Here is a 22,013-nt window from a genome sequence, read left to right on the forward strand (position 1 = left end):
GGTAGAAAAAAGTGTCCAACAACAGGGATAACTGCACCCTGGAGAGGATTGTGGAACAAACCCATTCAAAAATGTGGGGAGATTCACAAAGAGTGGACTGCAGCTGGAGTCAGAGCTTCAAGAACCACCAGCACAGACGTATGCAAGGCATATTTTTTAAACATTTATTTTACCAGATAAAATGTTGGAGAACCACTTCTCATTTACAAACATGACCTGTTATGTCCTATTATTGTAGGGTCTTTGGTTTTGGTGCTATATAAATAAAATTGAATTGAAAGCTGAAAGCAGCCGAACATGAAGATAAATCTTTGAGATGGTTATGAATAATTTTTTCTCTAATGTCTAAAATGTTATTTGTAAAGAAATCCATGAAGTCACTACTAGTTAACGTGAAAGGAATACTTGGCTCTACAGAGCTCTGACTCTTTGTCAGCCTGGCTACAGTGCTGAAAACAAACCTGGGGTTGTTCTTATTTTCTTCAATTAATGATGAATAGTAAGATGTCCTAGCTTTACAGAGGGCTTTTTTATAGAGCAACAAACTCTTTTTCCAGGCTAAATGAGCATCTTCTAATTTAGTGAGACGCCATTCCCTCTCCAGCTTTCGGGTTATCTGCTTTAAGCTGTGCGTTTGTGAATTATACCACGGAGTCAGGCACTTCTGATTTGAAGCTTTCCTTTTCAGAGGAGCCACAGTATCCAAAGTTATACGCAGTGAGGATGTAAAACTATTGACGAGATAATCGACCTCACTGGGAGCAGAGTTTAGGTAGCTGCTCTGCACTGTGTTGGCACTGAAGAGCATAACAATGAAGGAATTAGATCCTTAAACTTAGTTACAGCACTTTCAGAAAGACTTCTACTGTAATAAAACTTATTCCCCACTGCTGTGTAATCCATTAAAGTAAATGTAAATGTTACTAAGAAATGATCAGACAGGAGGGGGCTTTCAGGGAATACTGTTAAGTCTTCAGTTTCTATGCCATATGTTAGGACAAGATCCAGAGTATGATTAAAGTGTTGGGTGGGCTCCTTTACATTTTGAGAGAAGCCAATTGAATCTAACAATACATTAAATGCAGTGTTGAGGCTGTCATTCTCAGCATCTACATGGATGTTAAAATCACCCACTATAATGATTTTATCTGAACTGAGCACTAAATCAGATAAAAAGTCTGAGAAATCAGACAGAAACTCTGAGTAAGGACCAGGTGGACGATAGATAATAACAAATAAAACAGGTTTTTGATTTTCCCAATTAGGATGGACAAGACTAAGAGTCAGGCTTTCAAAAGAATGAAAACTTTGTCTGGGTCTCTGATTAATTAATAAGCTGGAATTGAAGATTGCAGCTAATCCTCCTCCTCGACCTGTGCTTCGAGCATTCTGACAGTTACTGTGACTCGGGGGTGTTGATTCATTTAAACTAACATATTCATCCTGCTGTAACCAGGTTTCTGTAAGGCAGAATAAATCAATACGTTGATCAATTATTAAATCATTTACTAATAGGGACTTGGAAGAGAGAGACCTAATGTTTAACAATCCACATTTAATTGTTTTATTTTTTTGGTGCAGTTGATGAAGCTGTATTATTTACAGTGACGTGTTACTCTAATCTGACTACTTTTTCTCAATAACGAGTAATCTCACGTGCTATTATTTTGTCATGTTCCTCAGTACAAAGATATATTGTTGCTTTCTTCTTGCGTCTCGGGGAGTGACGTCTGACAGATGTGACAGTTAAGTCCAGTTTTCATCATGAGGACAATAACAGCACAGACACACAAACGTAAACAATGGAGGGAGGAGAGAGATGTGTGTTTTCTAGCTGAAATACAGACACTATTGTGAGTCTGTGTCAGCTAAAGATGACAACATCACGGTTAGTTGTGCTCTGTGCTGGAGACAAAGTGCTATCTACCTTCAAAAACACTTTGTCAAATATGAGGAAACATCTGGAGTCACGGCGCAGTCACACTTACAGAGGAGTCCCACCAGGTGGTGAAGCAGAGCTGAGGCTGATGCAGGAGCCCCCCAGCACCCAAACAACAGAAGCTGGACTTCACTACAAACCAGTAAGGGGGGGCTGAAGAATTTGAAAAGCTCTCTACTACAGTATGTAGTAGAGGCTGGTATTGTGCCAAAAAGGGATCGTCTGCCAAACAGCAATTTTCGGTAGTTGCCAAAAAATGATTCCCTGTATTTAAACAGCTGTAAATGACTTGTTGACCTATAATCTGTGAAGCAGATATCAATCATATCTCTCATGAATGATATCAGGTAATTTTGAGTCAGAAACAGCATTTCTATCACAAGGTAGAAGCTGCACTCAGTTTTTGACAAAGTGACTTTTATATATTTGTTTTTTATGAAGGTAAAAACTGACATTAAAAATGTCTTTTTAAACAGAAATGTGGCTCACAAAGCTGCAGAAATCACAACAAATAACATCACAGATCTATAAAGATATTTGAAGTGTCCAAAAAGCTCTGGATTGATTATAATGTAGGTACAATAACACAGACTTCTAAAGATTGTTGAAAAACAGGTTATTTCTGCATTTTATATATAAGCCCTTCATAAATCATGCTGACTGCACTCTGTTTACCAATATAAGCAAAGACATTACACATAAAAACACACAGAAACATCAGGATCACTTTATGACAGACGATCACTTTTTGGCACAAGACCGACAGCTGCTGAAAGTAACTAATAAAGTGACTTGTAATCTAACTTTGTTACTTCTACAATTAAGTAATCAGTAAAGTAACTAAGTTACTTTTTAAAGGAGTAATCAGTAATCGGATTACTTTTTCAAGGTAACTATACCATCACTGATTATTTATTGTTTTTGAATTTTTTAAATAGTTTTTTGCTGATTTTAGCTTTGTTTTTTGGTGGTCTGGGAGCAGGCACCGACTCTGTGGGGATGGCAGGAGGAGAGAAGCTGCAGAGAGGCGTGTAAGACTGCAACTCTGCTTCCTGGTCTCAGCCCTGGGTAGTCAGGTTTTAGGTAGTGATGGGCAAAGCGAGGCTTTGTGAAACACTGAAGCGTTATAAGCATTTGTGCCAAAATTGTATCGAAGTTTCGAAACAATCTGAAACCATCTGCACAGTGACACCTGCTGGACAATTTGGTTATCGCCACATCTTGATAATGCTGTTCAATGAAACAATGCAACAAGACGTGCCCTGCACAAGTCCAAACAAAGCTATTGATTATACCTGACTATCAATAATTATGATCAACACATGGTCTGGAGGAACAAGGAGACTGTTAAAGACAGCTAGCTGCGACTATTTTGCACTCTGTTAACATCCGTGAGCCTGTTACAGTTTTTTATTAATTCACTAAGACACAAACAAAGTTATACAATAAAAAATACTGAGAAAAACATGTATGTTTATTGTGATAACCACACACAGTCTGTGTCTGTGACATGACCGTGATGTTTGACTCTGTCTGAGGCTTTGAACCTGCTCTCTTTCTCCTGCTGTTTATGGGACATTTACACCAGAAACCTCAGTAGGAATAAAAAAGAAAAAGAAAAAAGCTCATTTGTCATGAGAATTAAGAAACAGATCACCTAGACGCGTTTTTTTTTTAATTAAAAATATTAGTTTTCAGTAGGAATCCTCCTGCTGTGCAGTTTGCGGGTCACAGGTTGATGGACGGGTTTCACCGTTCAGGCCCGTCAGTCAGTCACTGTGCCCCCTGAAGCTGAATCCTACTGATACGCTTCAACTATAAGTTACACACATCCATACAGTTTGTTAATGAAAAACTTAAACAGCCACGTCACCGGTAAATAACTGCAGTGCGAACTCAGGTTAATGATGATTTAATGATTCAGTTTAGGCTTCTGCAGCGATCGTGATCAGCACGACTGAGGAGGACACTGAGCAGAGGGTGGATGCAGGTCAGACTTTGGGAAGTTCCCCTGATGGCTCTGAAAATAAATAGAGGTCATTTCGACATGTGCAGAAACAAGTGGAGAATTGAGGGTTTCAGCCCCACAGTGGGCTGAGTTCGTTCATTTGTTTTTGCGCCCCAAAAAAATCTCTCTCCTGTTCTTGAACGGATCGCCTCCTTCGTTCACCGTTCACAGTGGTAATAATCAGTTATACGTGCGCATCCACGTGTAATAAATAAAAGCGTTTGTATCAAAAACATTCATTCAGCAATTACAAGGCCCAGCCCAAAATGACAGGTTCATTTAAAAAAAAAAAAAATGAAGAAAAAACAGCAGGAGTGGAATGCGCAAAAGCCTTGCTTAGCCACGGTCACGTGATGTAGGGTTGCGGAGCAGTGTTTTGAAACATCTGAACTTAGGAAGCTCAACACAGCGTCGAAACTTCAGTGTCGAGCTTCCCATCTCTAGTTTTAGGAGGGTTAATAAATTTGGCCAGATTTCTAGAAATGAGAGCTGCTCCATCCAAAGTGGGATGGATGCCGTCTCTCCTAACAAGACCAGGTTTTCCCAGAAACTTTGCCAATTATCTATGAAGCCCACGTCGTTTTTTGGACACCACTCAGACAGCCAGCGATTCAAGGAGAACATGCGGCTAAACATGTCGCTCCTGGTCTGATTGGGGAGGGGCCCAGAGAAAACTACAGAGTCCGACATTGTTTTTGCAAAGTTACACACCGAGTCAATATTAATTTTAGTGACCTCCGATTGGCGTAACCGGGTGTCATTACTGCCGACTGCTGGAGGGGAGCTAACGGCGGCTAAGCTACCATGGTCCACACCCGCTACAGGGGCCTGGCTAGATTTAGGATTTTCCAGGGTGCGGAGCCGAGTCTCCAGTTCAGAAAGCCTGGCCTCCAGAGCTACAAACAGACTACATTTATTACAAGTACCGTTATTGCTAAAGGAGGCCGAGGAGTAACTAAACATGTGACACCCAGAGCAGGAAAGTGCAGGAGAGACAGGAGAAGAAGCCATGCTGGTAGTGAGTCGGCTAAGGGCTAAGTTACTAGCTGAGCTAAGCTAGTGAATTTCTAAAAACAAACAAAGTGAATAATGTAAATACAGGTGATTCAGCAAAGAGTATGCTATTTAAAGTAGGTGAAGATTACACTAAAATATGTTATTATCCAGATAGATCGAGCCATACAAATTAACCAGCTAACAGGCAGCAAAACACCACTGTGCTCTGAAACAGGAACAGTTGGTGCCGTGTCGATGATGATGATGACTTCGAGATGACACAGAGTTTATAAGGTCCAAAGAGAAGGCAGGGGGAGATGCTCAGGAATAGTGTAGATCAGAGACTTTGAGCCATCATGGACTCCCGCTCATTCTATCCAGCCCTTTGTGGATCAGCAGCTCAAAAATGTTCTTCCTGTCTGTGCTCTGCTTGGATTTCACTCATTCTATATCAGCAAGTCCCAAATCACACTGGATATGGATTTTCTCTTTATCCACACTGATTCTGTTCTTTTGGACCTGATTGTTTTGTGCTCTTTGATAGCACATTGAAAATCCTCACAGTGGCTTCTACTGCCACACTGACTGGACCAATGAAAAGCTGAACTGAAGCCCTCTGGAACAGGAAGGCTTCATGTGTTTTCCGCCAATAAGACTTTGGTAGGTCTGATTGTGTCTGTTACCATCTCTGGGGATCAAAGTCTGTTTGTTCATTAAAGAGAGTTGAAGACTTTGTTTACGTCACACTTTGATATTATTGGATGATGGAAAACATCCATGTACAGTTCTTAAAGGCTCACATGGAGTCTGAAAGAGCTCTTTGTGATCCTTCATTCAAACTTCTATTTGAATCTTTTCAATAGTTTGGAGCTTCATTTGGTGTTTCTAAAGTTTCCTGTGTGAACTCTCAGGAACCTACAGCAGTCTGATAGAAGTCTGTGGGGGTGCAGAGGGTGGAGCTTCTGTCAGACTCTTTCTGATGAGAAACTGAAGCTCCTCTCATGGTCTCATCAAATCCATCAGACTGCTGAGAAAAACACTCATATGACCTCTGAGAACAACAAGCTGTTAGTTTCCTGCTGCCTCCATCACTCACTGTGATCCACTCACAATCACACTAACATGTTGAAGCTGCAGCTCACCTGGCTGAGCAGGTGGACTGAAGGCGGGGCTTACCCCAGAGCACTTCCTGTGTGCGACTGAGCCTCACTCTCTGCCCACTTTCCTGTCTCCTCTCTGCAGCCATATAATAAAGGCAACAATGTGTCCAATAGAAATGTTTGCAGACACAAAGTCACACAGCAGCTAACATTAGAGTGTGTGTCAGTGCAGTCTGCTGGCTTTAAGCACACAAACATTACAGCTGCTACAATCTCACAAAGAGCTGTGACAGCAGAGAAAGACAGAAAGAAAATCCTCCAAATATCAATCTACAAATAGAAATCCATCCATTCTGGGACATGTGAGGCTCACATTAATATGTCTTAAAGTGGGAGATGAAGAAAAGATTCCAGGGCCCAAATCATGGAGACAAACATCAATCCACAGCTGAGTTTGTTTCCTGGCTCTAAAGTGGGAATATGTGAGTGTGAGGAGCAAATAAAGCTCATTTCCTTTTCCTGTCTTTCCTCCAGCAGCCTCAGCTTCTTCCTCTTTCCCCTGTCTTCTTCTGCAGACAGCTCCTCTGGAGCTTCATGCTGCTTCTCTTTAGAAGGACACCTACAAACCTTTGCATCCAGCCACAAAGACCCCATGGGCTCCTCTGGATTAGCAAACAGCATTTTCACTCTCATTCCTGTTGGCCTTCACAATAAAAGCCTCAGATTGATGGCTGCTCCACCCTGACCTTTGACACCATCCAAATGAGTGGATCAAAGTGTTTGAATGATCTGAGCAGCTTTCAAACTCTTGGTGTTTCTACATTTAGATTGATTTGGACTCAACCAGCAAAACTATTGATTTGATCCAAACTAAAATCCTGCAGAGGATTTGATTTGGAATTGATGATCATTGAAACTCATTTTTAATCGTCTTCTTAGTTCATTTAAACGCACAGTTGCTCCGCCCACATTTTTGGCTTGGAGAGAAAAACATCAAAGAATTTAGATTATTTGAAGGAACTGAAAAAAGATTCAAACTAAAAGCTTTGAGAGAACAAACATGACCTCTGACCTTTGACCTGCATCTACAGCACTCACCTCTGACTCTCAGCTTCACCTTTCTCTTCAGCAGGATGTTTCCCTCCCTGCTGTAGACGGTGCAGGTGTAGTTGTCTGTGTCTCCATCTGTGGGGAGTTTCAGGGTCAGACTGAGGTCTCCAGTTTTCAGCAGGTCTTCATTCATCTTCGTTCGGTCTCTGTAAGCCTGGTGCTGTTCTTCAGGCTGGTCAGAGCCGCTCTGATACACGTGGACCTTCCTGTAACCATCCACCCACTCCACTTTAGCATCTTGAGGCAGGTGAAGTGTGGTTGTGAAGGGCAGCTGGACAGACTCCACCCCCTCCTCCACCTCCACCTGGGGGACTGAGAGGACAACAAAGCACAACATGAGCTTGGATGGAGACATTTGTGTTGCCTCTAACAGGCTGAATGTTGCTGCTTCACTGGGAGCTCACTGTTAGATAGAAAGTGGTCAGTGTGAAGAGGAGACGCAGCAGAAAGATGAAGACTGACAGGAAGAAAGCAGTGAACAGACTGTTGGAGCTGCTGTTAGTGGGACAGGACTTTATTTATTTATTCACTCTTTATTCATATGATTCAAACCTCTGCAGCAGTATCTTTAATACCTATGGCATGCTCTAATCTTGTAAAACTTGTATATTATATTCATTCATTACACACAGACTGATATATTTCAAATGTTTGTTTCTTTTAATTTTGATGATTATAACTGACAATTAATGAAAACCCCAAATTCAGTATCAGAAAATTAGAATATTGTGAAAAGGTTCAATATTGAAGACACCTGGTGCCACACTGTAATCAGCTAATTAACTCCAAACACCTGCAAAGGCCTTTAAATGGTCTCTCAGTCTAGTTCTGTAGGCTACACAATCATGGAGAAGACTGCTGAATGACAATTGTCCAAAAGACGACCTTTGACACCTTACACAACGAGGGCGAGACACAAAGGTCATTGCTAAAGAGGCTGCTGTTCACAGAGCTCTGTGTCCAAGCACATTAATAGAGAGGCGAAGGGAAGGAAAAGATGTGGTAGAAAAAAGTGTACAACAACAGGGATAACTGCACCCTGGAAAGGATTGTGGAACAAACCCATTCAAAAATGTGGGGAGATTCACAAAGAGTGGACTGCAGCTGGAGTCAGAGCTTCAAGAACCACCAGCACAGACGTATGCAAGGCATATTTTCTAAACATTTATTTTACCAGATAAAATGTTGGAGAACCACTTCTCATTTACAAACATGACCTGTTATGTCCTATTATTGTAGGGTCTTTGGTTTTGGTGCTATATAAATAAAATTGAATTGAAAGCTGAAAGCAGCCGAACATGAAGATAAATCTTTGAGATGGTTATGAATAATTTTTTCTCTAATGTCTAAAATGTTATTTGTAAAGAAATCCATGAAGTCACTACTAGTTAACGTGAAAGGAATACTCGGCTCTACAGAGCTCTGACTCTTTGTCAGCCAGGCTACAGTGCTGAAAACAAACCTGGGGTTGTTCTTATTTTCTTCAATTAATGATGAATAGTAAGATGTCCTAGCTTTACGGAGGGCTTTTTTATAGAGCAACAAACTCTTTTTCCAGGCTAAATGAGCATCTTCTAATTTAGTGAGACGCCATTCCCTCTCCAGCTTTCGGGTTATCTGCTTTAAGCTGTGCGTTTGTGAATTATTAGGGATGACACGATACCACTTTTTTATGTCCGATACCGATCTTTTAAATTTGGACATCGGCCGATACCGATATAAATCCGATATTTAAAATTTATCTAGGCATTTAAAAACATTTAAAACATTTTTTAAAAAAATAAGTCAACAGTCTCTCACACAACAAAATCAAAGTCTTTTAGTTGTCCCACATACAAGACTAAGGACCAGGGCGGACAGAGCTTTTTAGGCAGTGGCACCAAAGCTCTGGAACTGTTTACCACTCCAGCTCCATTTAGCTGACTCTGTGGCATCATTTAAAAAATAGTTGAAAACTTTTCTGTTTAACCAGGCTTTCTGGTTTCTGACTTTATTTTTATTCTTTTAATATGGTAATGTTATTATGTTTTCAACATAGTGTTTTCTGGGGGTGGGGGGTTGATATTGTGTTTTAATTATTGTACAGCACCTTTCTGTCTGTGAAAAACGTTATATACATAAACTTTACTTACTTACAACAATAACTATCACCTGAATCCTGTTGCTTCTGTGTGAGAAGGTGATGCATTGGCTTATGGCATGTTGCAAATTTCATTAGGGCTGCAACTATTGATTATTTTAGCAATCGACTATTCTATTTATATTGATTACCCAAGTAACTGTATAAGAAATACTTTTTTTCAACGGTTCATCTGCATATTTTAACTTCCGTACTGCAGTTTTTCCCTGTGTGAAACAAACAGGGTGGATGGAGCAGCTACAAAGTTCTCTTTTCTTCACTTACTGATCTGGTGGTTGATGAAGGACCTCCAGCTGTTTCCCAGTAAAGGTTTAATGGAGGTTACAGGGACTAAAAAGCTTCTTTGGACACTAGAAAAACATTTCCTTCTGCTCCATCTGAGCCTCTCCCCATTAAAATAAATGCAAATGTTACTAAGAAATGATCAGACAGGAGGGGGCTTTCAGGGAATACTGTTAAGTCTTCAGTTTCTATGCCATATGTCAGGACAAGATCCAGAGTATGATTAAAGTGTTGGGTGGGCTCCTTTACATTTTGAGAGAAGCTGTTGGATATTTTTATCATCTGATATTGGTATTTTACTATATCATTTATTAGTACCTATATTAATCTGAATTATTAATCACACTATATATTATTTGTCACCTATATTGTCACTCACACACTGAAACACTGCAGGCTATAGGAGAGTGGGAAAGGACTGAGGCCTGCTCTGCCCAGGGCCTGGGGTTTTTTTTACTCGTTGGGCTGCACTCAATTCATATTTAGAGGCTCACCTTTGTACACAGTGCACTTTTGACACAGCATTGCCAGAGTGAAGGTCTAAAAGCAGGGAGTGTGTGTCTTGGAAAGGGAGGTTGGAGTCTCACCTGGGCTACTGTAATTATGTAGGGAGTAAATGTGTGAATCGAGATAAGACCGCCCCAAAAGTGTTTCTTATAATGTGAAAATATGGATAGAGGTGCTCCGGTGGGAGGTATTTTCACGTGGGAAAAGTTGTTCGTTTATGACAGTCCAGATAACAGACTTGGAGCTGTGGCATGGGGATCAAACTCATAGTGGATTGGGAGCATCCTTCGATGCCCATTGTTCCTGATAACAGCAGGGGGAGGTGAAAGTTGAGCAATAAAAGACAGAGGCAAAGTTGGGAGAGAGCTTTTTTCTAGCTCTTTTGGCTTCTTCTTCCTTGCTCTTCTGTAACGGCTCCAAGGCACTTACTCCCGGGAGGGCTTCTGTGCTTTCTTATACTCTGTTAAACTCTGGACTTTTACTTTTCGGCTCTTCCTCTACCACCCTTGCAACAGCCCCAAGGCATTTACTCCCGGGAGGCTTTTTGCTTTCTTGTACTTTGTTTAGCTTTGTGCTTCAATAAATCCTGGAAACAAATCCTGCTCATCTCCAGTGAGTTTTTGTAAAGTCTGGAATTACTATCAAGGTGCATTTGTGTTCATTGGTCTCACTTCTGCCTGGTAAGAGGGGCAGCGGGAGAAAGCCGCACCACGACCCGACATTTGGCACCTCAGATGGGACTCCGAGATAAGAACAGCTGGAGAGGTACCTAGGGTTTGGACGGAACCTCACGTTGCCACGGAGAACAACAAAAGCGCGCAAAATAAGGTAAGCAGTTTTCTGCATCATTGGTGTCCGGGTGACTGTCGAAGACTTCCGCCCAAGTTCTCGGTTACACTTTCAAAGTAAAACAGCTGTCTTACTCTGGATAAAGAATTTGTAAACTTTAAGGGTTTTGTGGTCGGCTATTTGAGCTAAAATGGTGTAATCTGGATTAAAGGAGATTCCTGGATTGAGCAGGTGTTGTCTCTGGGGTTTTTATTGCATGGCTGAAACTCTGGCGTGGAATGAATGCGTGTTGTGATTGAGATCGCAGCTGTGAATGATGTTTGTCTTGTCTGTTCGTCTTGTCATTATTTGTTTTGTGTGGTATTTATTGAGTAAGCCCTTTTGAGAATGAAGTGATAGGTCCTTGCAGAGATTTACCGCTGAGAATTATCCGGTCCAACTTTTATCTTGGCCCGGACGAGCTCAGGCTGCTAATCTGCTGTAAGAGACATTGCCCAAGTCGTGTATCTGAAGTAAGCTATTGGGGGTTTCATTATATGTTGAGACCTTTGCTGTTACAATGCACTGAAGATTCGACTTGGAGGATTTACTGTATGAATAAAGGAAGCTAGCAAAGTCGCACGGCTGTTACCGCACGATCCTTCTGAATCCGACATAGCCTCCGGGTTCTGAAGGAAGTGGGCTGCACAGGGCGGGGTCGACACTTCCCAGTTCACTGATCTGATTAAGCTCTTGGTTATTTCAGAGTTAGTCTGAGATTTTTGTTTTATAATGCATGAAGATAGTGCTGGAGGAATATGATGTCAGACACCGGATAAGTGGTGCCACTTGGCCAAGTTGTATATATGTAATATTTTGTACATAGTGCTGATGCTTGTAGTTATTCTCTGCTGTAAATTCTGCTTTTGAAAGGTATAATTCATATATCATTGTTAATTGCTGTAAATTTTGCCTTAGAAATATAATTCATTTATTGTTATTAATCGCTGTAAATTTGCTTCAAGAATATAAGTCAGTTATGCTGTGAGTGGTGAGAATGGATGACAGAGTGCTGCAGCTGCAGGAGTGTGTGTGTGTGTGTGTGTGTGTGTGTGTGTGTGTGTGTGTGTGTGTGTGTGTGTGTGTGTGTGTGTTTGTTTGTGTGTGTGTGTGAGCAGACAGGGAGTTTGGGATAGAGAGAGAGCTGTCACTGGGCAGTTCTCTCTCTCTCTCTCTGCTCTAAAAGAAGAAAAGTTGTGTATATGTGAACAAGGAATTTATGAATTGGGGTTAATAGTAACTTTGTAACCAGTAATAGGTTAAAGACTGGACAATCGGGAGGAGCTCAAATAAAAATAGTCCTGTGAACAAAACAAAGCTCCTGCTGGAGCCAGTAGGTCATTCAAACAATGTTAAAATTGATGTTGGTCATAAGAAAAGCTGAAAAGAAAAAGATTAGAATTAGAAGTTTAAAATAGGTCAGTGAGAACAAGTGACATAATTGGGAGAAATTGGGAAAAATAAGGGAGGAAATACTTGGGGAAAACTAGAAGATAGTGGAGAAATAAATAAAACCTTGAACAGCTGTAGTAGAATAATAGATAATATGATGTAATGTAACAATAAAATAGCTGGGAAATAATCTGTGTGTAGATTAAATAAACCAAACTAGATGTGTTCATGAACTGGTGGTCAGTGTAGAGAGGAGTGATTTATAAGGCTGGACCTGCTGCAGGCTGCAAGGCCTCAGCCTGCAGCAGCATACATCTGTTTGTGTGTGTTAAAAGCAGAGCTTGTCTGCTTTTCTGTGCATTTGCTATATGAAAAAGTTTGCATAAAATTGGGAGAAATAAGTGTAAACTAGGAAAATTAATCATTGAGGTTTAAGGTTAAGGTTGAAGAGTGTAAAAAGTTTGAAAGCAGATAATCTGGAGGGGTTAGAGGTGTTAAATTAGAGACCAAAAGGGGAAAACAGGAATAGTTTAAATACATTTGAATAAAAGAATAACCCATTTAAATGTGATAAACCTCTGATAGAATAACTGGATTGGTTAAAACTAATAATAGAAGTAACATAAACTAGAAAAAGAGTCAAATAAAATTAAAAAGCCTAAGTGAATGGTTGAGAATGAATCATAAACTTGGAAGAATAAGGGGAAATAAATGTTAAAATATTTGGGAGAATAAGGGTAAGAGATAATTAAATAAAATAGCTATAATAACAACAATAGTATGAATAATAAATAATAACAAAATAGTAATGATAATAATATAGCTTGGACACAAACTGAGCCTAAAATAAATAGATTGAAGTGAAAATATAAATGTAGTAGGTGTGAGTGAGGTAAAGGAGCGGTGAGTATAGATTAGAGAGGATGAAATAACAGCTGAGCCTCTGAGGAGATAAAGGAATTTTAGAAACAGATAATCTGATTATTACAAACACAGCTGTGTAACAGGTCTGAGAGACTGCAGGACACTCAGCTGATCAACCTGAAGCTTTGACAACTCACAAGAACCTTAATTTAAAACATAATTCAAGATGAAGTCAAAAGGAGTTCCTAGAAAAAGAAAAATCTGTAAGTTGGTCCTCAGGAAATATTGTTTGGATATTTGTGTGTGTGTTCTCAGTGCAGATGATGTCTTCACCTCAGCACATTCTTTGAATACCGGAGGGTTTAGATGAAGGGGGTAAATTGAGTTGCAGTGATCCCTCTGCTGTTTATCTGCCTGGTTCCAAACATAGTTATAGAAGTAAATCTGTAAGTTTACCAAATTATTAAATAAACACATTTAAAATGAATAACAAATGAATTAAATTTGATGGTGCTGAGAGATTACTCTTTGAGTAAAAATTATAGCCAGAGAGACAGTTATTGTTTCACAGTGGACACTGTGTTATTCTCAGAGAGCGAGTGTGGAGCAGGAACCCATGGAGACCCTCTAAAACAGGGGGTGATCCACAGCCCCATGCACACGGTAATAAAATGGTAATATCCACCTCCAACCAGGAGTGTGGTGTATGCACAATGACAATGATGGACTTCCATCTCTGACTTTCACCTGGTATCTTTTAACATGGCATGTTGCTGAGTTAAACATAGATGAGAACGTTACTGATATAAAGTGGTTTGGGGTTATGATGTCAGCACTACACAGGTAATGGGTGGATTCCCTGCAACAACTGTTCCTAACACTCTAACTGAATCTCCTGTGCCTGTTGTACACATGCATGTTAATCAAGGTGCCGATCGAGACTTGTACACCTGAGAGGCAGAGTGACCAGGCGTGGAGGAAGGAGAAAACTGTCACAACCAGAACCGCCGCTTGGACTCACTCAGCCTACTCAACAGAGGAACAACCTTGAGGGAATTAATTATTGCAGAGTTAAGGAATGTAAGGTTTAGAGGGGAGCACACTGTCTGTTTATCTTAAAGAAGTGAGGAGAGTTGCAGGTAGGAGTAGAAGTGGGGGGGTCGTATTACCCAGAGAGAGGTCTGGTCAGAACTTGGGAAAAACAACTCCTTTTTTGGCTTGGAGAGCATCATAAATAAGGGGTGGACACACAAACAGACAGATTGCAGAGGGCTTGGGGGAGAAAACAGCAGGAATGCGGTAAGGGAATATTATCTGTAATCTCGAAGCATGCTTCTTTAATATTCTGCATTATTTTTGCCCTCATGTATTATGTGTGGTGATTAATAAATTGTTAAAAAATGAAACTGAAAGTCCGATCTTTGCTCTTTCAAATGAACCCGGGAGGAGGAAAACATGGTGTAAGATTAGTTTCCTCACAATTTGGGGTGCTCGTCCGGGATGAAAGAGGTAGAGATATGACAGAATTGAATAGGTCTGTTTAATTCAGACGAACCGGGACAACAGCTGATCTGACCCCGCGCGGGAAAAAGGTAGGCAGAAAACCTGTTTGATCGAATTTCTGCTGATTGACGATTGTAAAATAGTGGTCAGATTACGTTTGACTCCCGTGTTTCTAATTTAAAAAGGACATTAATAATGCAGAATCCCGGGAAATATTGTGTTATTTAATGAATGGTTTTAGTATAGGAAAAAGTGAAATAAGAAGAAGAAATAGTTTTGCCTAGCAAGTGGTCGAGGCCAGCTGCGATTAGACATAATCGCGGTCCACGCGGTTGGACCGGTGGGAGACCAGGTGAAATTCCTGAGAGGATTGAGGCGCTCTCGAAGATAAAATATTAAAATAATGGTGAAAGGCCAGGGGCAGTATTATTAAGGATTCCAAGCACGTTCAAACCTTGGAATAATTACTAATTAAAGACTCCAAGCATAAGGGTTAGAGGCCCAGAAAAATTATTCACAATTATTCTCAGTATATCAAAATGACTGCGCGTTTCGGAATGATTGGTAATAAAAATTTGTAAACATATAAAAAAGAAGGGTGGAAGGCCCGGGATTTTATTGGAAAAAAAATCTCAAGCATCATTAAACCATTCGAGGGAAATTGTTTTGTTATAATATGTGTTCAGAAGAGTGAAAGCGCGCGACTGTAGTATGAGTGTTGGTGCACGAGCGTGGAAACAACAGCAAAATCGCAGCGAAAGGGCGATCTTGGCCTGCTGAAAGACGTCTCGGGAGCCAGATGCGTTTTAAAAAAAAAAAAAAAAAAAAAAAAAAAAAAAGGAGAAAACGTAGGAGAAGATGTCGAGAGTAAAATTTTGAACTGTGAAAAGAACAAAGGAGAACGGGCGGACCAGGGTGCAGTCGGTGGTGTAAAACAGGAAGTGAACTCCTCAACAGACAAAGCAAAGTGATTCTCAGAGGCGGAAGTCTCTGAGGGTGGGTGCTGAAGGAGGAGTCACGAAGGGAACTCACACACACACACACATACACATGCATCGCTGGATGAGGACTCAGAGAAGCAGAGGAATATAAAATAAGCAGTAAAATAAGATAAAGTAAAAATAAAAATAGATAAATAAAATAAAATAGAATAAAATAAACAATATATAAAATAAACAAATAAATAAAATAATAAAATAAATAAATAAAATAATAAATTAAACTTATATTAGAGTAAATTAAGGACCGAGAAGGAAAGCAGGATAACATGGAGAAAGAGTAAAAATGGTCCATGAGCAAATTGAGGAATTGGTAATGGTAATGAAAAAAAAAAAGCAGAAAGAGACCACAAAGGACAAAAAGAGGGTTGAAAAACGAGTGAGGGAACAGGTAGGTATAACCCTCAAAAACAGGAGGCATCAGTGACAGTGAGAGGTGCCCCTTGAAGGAGGTGATAAGCGACGAGCTGAACCATCGCTGTGAGAAATTAAAAGCAACTTGCAGCCCAGAAGAGACAGAGGGGCTCACTTTCTGGGAAAAAAGGAATGAAGAGAGAAACTGAAAATAAAGACCCAAAAGAGATGGGGAATGGAACTCCAGAGCCATCTGCACCACCAGCAGAGGATTTTGACAGCTCTCCTAAGGAAAAGGAGGAGAGAGATGGAAATTCAGGTATGTATCCCGTAATGAACATAACTGGAGGACAGAGGGAACTCCATGGGATAGATCATCCACCACCTTATAAGGCACTGAAAAAACCGTGACTGGAAAGAAAATGGACAGGAAATGGGGGAGTCCAAGGTGAAAAGGATATGGAAGAAGACCAGTTCCTGTTTGGAGGAGGCCACCTAACAGACGGAGAGTCTCCGATGGAGCGGAGACGGAGAAAGAAAGGTAAGAAAAAGGAAACAGAAAAAATAAAGGACCCCGAGAGGGAAAGGAGTAAAAGGCAAATCAACCATCCACTGGGACCTGAAGTAAAACGTTGCCCACATAAATGCCATTATTAGCTAGAATAAAAGGAGGTCCCCTGTAATACAGACTCTTTGGTTTAGGTGACATTCAGATATTGGCAGATCAGTTATCTCCCCCATCTGAAGGAAGAACTAAATTCTTTGTTGGAGGTTGTGTATGTCAAAAAACAAATACCTAAAAGCATCATAGCAGACATCCACATCTTGCAAAGCAAATAAAAGGACTGCTTCATGTGCAGTAATAGAGTGTAGACATGTTGCTATTTCTCTTAATTTTTTTTCTGATATAATCTCAGTCGTAAGAATCCTTTTTGTGATCTTTTTTAATTTTTTGATTTATAGTAGTAATCATTGTGTATTAGAGAGAAAAAAAAAGAGAAGTTTTGATATACTTGTATCTGGTTTTCTATGAAGTATCTATGTGCATAACCCATTGTTTTAAGGCATGCAAAACTGTTAAGAAGCAGGAAAGGGACAGAAATGAGGGGGAGACATAAGTGTGCAGCTGCACCTTCTGTGTGTGTGAAGCCAACCGCAAAGTGCATAGGAGGTCAGAGGTAGCAAGAGGCAGAAAGTTGCTGAGTAGGAAAAAGAGAAGAGACTCATACTGTGCCGATGTATTGCTTTATCCTTTTGTTTTATTGTTTTTATTTTTCTCTTATTTTTTATCATTGTAATCACTATTTGATCTATATGTAATGTGGGGAAAAGATATATATATAATTCTCTTATCTACATCTTATATACATATATCCCATGTAAACCTTTGCGTAAGTGCTGACGTAAAAGAGGAAGACGCCTCCCTATAAAGAGAACTGATGCTGAAGATACGAGGGAATTAGAGTTGGAGTTGGAGTTAGAGTTGAAGTTGGAGTTGGAGTGGGAGTGAGAGTTGGGCTTTTTGGAGGCTTTGTTGAGTCAGTAAGAAAGGAGTGTATTAGTTAGAGCAGAAGTTCCTGCTTTTGATTTTAATCCTTTTTTGGAACATTGTACCGGCAACTGTCAAGCCTTCTCCATAGTAAGTGCGTTTTATTGTAAGCTTGTTACCTATTTCTTGAATAAATAGGAGAGGAATTAACTCTCTAAAAGGCTTTTTTGTTGTGTTGAGTTATTCCCGCTGGTTTCTTGTGGTCCTGTGATACTTAAGGGTGAGAGCTTGAAAGGGGTAACTTCAGCCCCAGCTCTAGGGAGGAGAAGAGCTGCTCTCTCTGCTCCACTTTGGGAATAAAGGGGATAGAGGCTCTGCCCAGGGCTTAAATATTCTATTTCAGTGAGCAGAATCACAGTTCCTGGTGAGTGGGTCGCCGCACTCAGCTCATTCAGGAAGGAACATCAGGGGGCTTAATGGTCTGAGAACCCGATAGGGCCCAGGGTCTTGACCAGAAGATCAGGTGAGCAAGTCGGGGCGCCCCCTGATAGCAGTTTGCTGTACCCTTGCATTATTTTTTCTTGTAATCAGCTCCAAACTTAAGATCAAAAATTACCCTGCGGTCTAGATTCTTACATGCGCTAGATCACCTTACACAAGGCTACGTAGTCTTAAACAGTACATGAAGGATTTTGGTCTTTGCGATGCTTGGCGTTCACATCACCCCACTCTGAGAGATTATAGTTTTTTCTCACCAGTACACAAATCTCATTCCCGCTTAGATTACTTTTTAGTTAGCAGCTCCATGATGATGGATATCACAGACACTCAGATTCACCCTATCACTATTAGCGATCATGCACCGCAGTAATGCGGGGCAAAATAATATCTTACTGCTCGCATAGGAAAAATAAAGAAAAAGCACTTGTGTTAGAATTAGAACAAAAAATTAAATCTTTAGAAACTGCCTATGCCGCTTCACCACAAGAACATATAATTAACAACCTGAGGAAACTGAAACTGGAGCTAAATGAAATAATTGATAAAAGGACACAATTTATGTTGCAGAGGCTGCGTTTGGAAAACTTTGAGCATGGAAATAAATCTGGAAAATTCCTGGCCAACTAAATAAAACTGAATAAAGAAAAAACAGCTATTTTTTCTATTAAAGACTCGACTGGTATTATTACTCATGACCCACAACAAATAAATAACTCTTTCAAAGACTTCTATGAAGCCTTATATTCACCACAGATTAACCCATCTGATACTGAAATTGAAGAATTTCTTAATAATATAAATCTACCAAAACTAAATGACAGCCAGGCTGCAGCTCTGGATTTACCTCTTTCATTGTCTGAACTTAGTGAAGCCCTACAGCATCTCCCAAATAATAAAGCCCCAGGCCCAGATGGTTTTCCAGCCGAGTTTTATAAAGAATTTTGGTCTGAGCTAGCTCCCATTTTTTTCAGAATGGTAACTCAGATTCAGAGTGATCACATCTTATCTCCAACCTTAAACTCTGCTAACATTAGCCTGCTTCTTAAACCAGGCAAAGACCCCACACTCCCATCCAGCTACAGGCCAATCTCTCTCATTAATGTAGATCTTAAAATAATTTGCAAAGCCCTTGCCAAAAGATTAGAAAGTATTACCCCATGTATTGTACATCCAGATCAAACAGGCTTTATCAAGCGTCGGCACTCAGCCAATAATACACGTCGACTGATAAATATAATAGACTATTGTTCTATTAACAAATTAGAGACGACAATCGTGTCTTTAGATGCAGAAAAGGCATTTGATCGGGTAAATTGGAAATTCTTACTAGCAGTTCTACAAAAATTTGGATTCGGTTCATCCTTTATAAACTGGATCAGAACACTACACAGCTCTCCGAATGCACGTGTTAGGACAAATGATCTCATTTCACAAAGTTTCAGTCTGCAGAGGGGCACTAGGCAGGGCTGCCCACTCTCTCCCTCTCTTTTTGTAATTTTCATTGAGCCGCTAGCAGCAGCAATCCGTCAAAATGTAAATATTAAAGGGATTCAAACTGAAAATATGGACCATAAACTTGGCCTTTATGCTGATGATGTATTACTTTTCCTTGGGAATTCACAAGCTTCTCTCTTGAAGACTATCACACTGATAGATAAGTTCTCATCTATATCCGATTACTCTATCAATTGGAGTAAATCAACAGTTTTGCCTCTGAATTGTAATTTCCAGAGAACCTCTAGGACCCCACTAAAGTCAGGAAATATTAGATATTTAGGCATAAATTTTTCCGCCAGGCTCTCAGACTTGGTACGATTAAATCATATCCCCTTATTAAAAACAATAGAGGATGATCTCACACGTTAGAACAGTTTACCTATATCACTCATGGGGAGAGTTGCTGCCATTAAAATGATGGTTTTACCAAAAATTAATTATCTATTTTCATTGATCCCTAATAAACCTACTCTTCCTTGGTTTAAGTCACTAGATTCAAACATCTCAAAATTTTTATGGAAAAACAAACCGTCAGGAATAAGCTTAAAAACTTTACAAAAGCCAAAACACAGTGGAGGTCTAGAATTACCAAACTTTTATTACTATTTCTTAAGCAGTAGATTGCAGTATATTTCAAAGTGGATCAAATCCAATTCATTAGACAACCCATGGCTGGATCTAGAACAGGCGTTTTGTGGAAAAATAAAAATCTCAGATTTACCTTTCATTAGTCCCAGTATTAAACATCATAACTGCTATAAAGTCCTTAGTATAAATACCTCTCTGACAGCCTGGTGGGAATTTTTAAAAATAACTAAGTCTTCACTTATCCCCTGTAAACTAACACCCATTTGGAACAATCCAGATATTTGTCAGGAAAAGAAAATGCTGAATTTTCCGTTATGGCGTGATAAGGGTATAAATAACTTAGAACATATTATCCAAGATGGAAATCTTATCACGTTCCAAGAACTTACATCAAAATATAGAATTGGCAACGGTAGATTTCTGGAATATCAACAAGTTAAGTCCGTCCTACAGGGAAGATTTAACCTTAATCAATTGAATCTAGAAATGCCTACTTGGGTAACAGAATTTCTTAACCTCTGTACCCCAAAATTGTTATCAAAATTATATAAATTATTAATAAAAACTGATGATTCAGTTTCCCTCCCAATTGCAAAATGGGAGCGTGATCTTTCTGTCAACCTGGATCAAAATTTATGGACAGAAATATGTTTAAACATCTTCAAAATGACTAAAAGACCCCAAATACAACTTGTACAATATAAGATTCTCCATAGAACATACTACACTGGACAAAGGATGTTCCAAATGGGCCTTACACACTCAAACATATGCACCCACTGTACAAGCAATTCAGAGGATAATCATCTACACGCTCTGTGGTCTTGTGTACCAGTTCAGAGATTTTGGCAGAGGATTTGTGAAGATCTATCCACATGGTTTAGCTGTCGTATCCCAACTTCCCCCAGACTATGCATCTTAGGTGATGTCAGTGAATTAATTATGGAGTTAAATATATCACACATAGTTCTTACTGCCTTGTGCATCGCTAAGAAGATGATCCTCATGAACTGGAAGACAAAAAATAAACTATGTATTACTCAGTACAGAAATTTATTAGTAGATCATGTTAGTTTAGAGAGAATGTCTGCTTCTTCTAAAAGCAAATTGGAGGAATTTGACTCTCTTTGGTTCCCACTGATCAGCTCCATTACTTAGTGGGGGTGGTGGGCTGCGGGCTCTGCTCCTGATGTGCTTTGTAGGGCGGTGGGTGAGGACTCCGGATGCCTATGTAGCTGGTAGCCTCCTGAGACTGGAGTCCTGGGGCGACCTTCTGGTGATGTCTGTGTGCCTGTCCTGGTTGATGGTGGTGGGGGCTTGGATGATGCTGCCTTCGGTCTTGGGGTGTGGGCGGGGTGCTTGGGGTGGTGGTGCCGGCCCTCGGTCGGTTGGCTGGTCTTCCCTGTATGGCTTGGGGGCTGGGGTCTGGGGCCCCGACACTGGGGCCGCGCCGGCTCCCGGTGGGTCCCCCCTGGCGCGGGGGGGGCCTCTGCTGTCCCGGCCGCGCAACCGGGTGGGGTGGGTTGGCCTGGCGTCGGGATGTCCGGTCTACGCTTTTGGGGCCCTGGGGTGCCTGCATTGCAGGGGGGTGGGGTGGGGGATGGGGCCACGGTGGGGTGGTTGGGGGGGACTGGGCACTGCATTTCCATGCCCAGGCCAGTATGTCCTGTCGCTTGTTTGTGTCTATTGTTGAGTGAATGGGCATCTAGGGGGAGCAGGCCGCCCTCTGCAGTGGGGGCGAGGGCACCAACCTCGGGTGCTGCAGTGCTCCGGGATGCTGTCACTAGGGTTTAATATTTTTCCCGAAAATGACATGAATCAAATCCCGGGAAATGACGAGCCATTTCCCGGGAATCCCGGGAAAACGTTTATTTATTTTTTTATTTTAATTAGGCCTTCTGTAGCCTGTGTCGGCCT

General features: G+C 40.6%; 1 protein-coding gene across 1 annotated transcript in view; it reads right to left on the bottom strand.

Annotated features, from left to right (window-relative positions):
• Nucleotides 1-22,013, bottom strand: part of LOC115776567 (uncharacterized) — a 50,329-nt gene that overhangs the window by 3,749 nt on the left and 24,567 nt on the right. The window contains exon 3 of the mRNA XM_030724291.1: nucleotides 7,142-7,465. Coding sequence (XP_030580151.1) covers nucleotides 7,142-7,465 — 324 coding nt within the window. The remainder of the gene's footprint in view (nucleotides 1-7,141; nucleotides 7,466-22,013) is intronic.

This window comes from Archocentrus centrarchus, unplaced genomic scaffold, assembly GCF_007364275.1.
Source record: "Archocentrus centrarchus isolate MPI-CPG fArcCen1 unplaced genomic scaffold, fArcCen1 scaffold_33_ctg1, whole genome shotgun sequence".
NCBI lineage: Eukaryota > Metazoa > Chordata > Actinopteri > Cichliformes > Cichlidae > Archocentrus > Archocentrus centrarchus.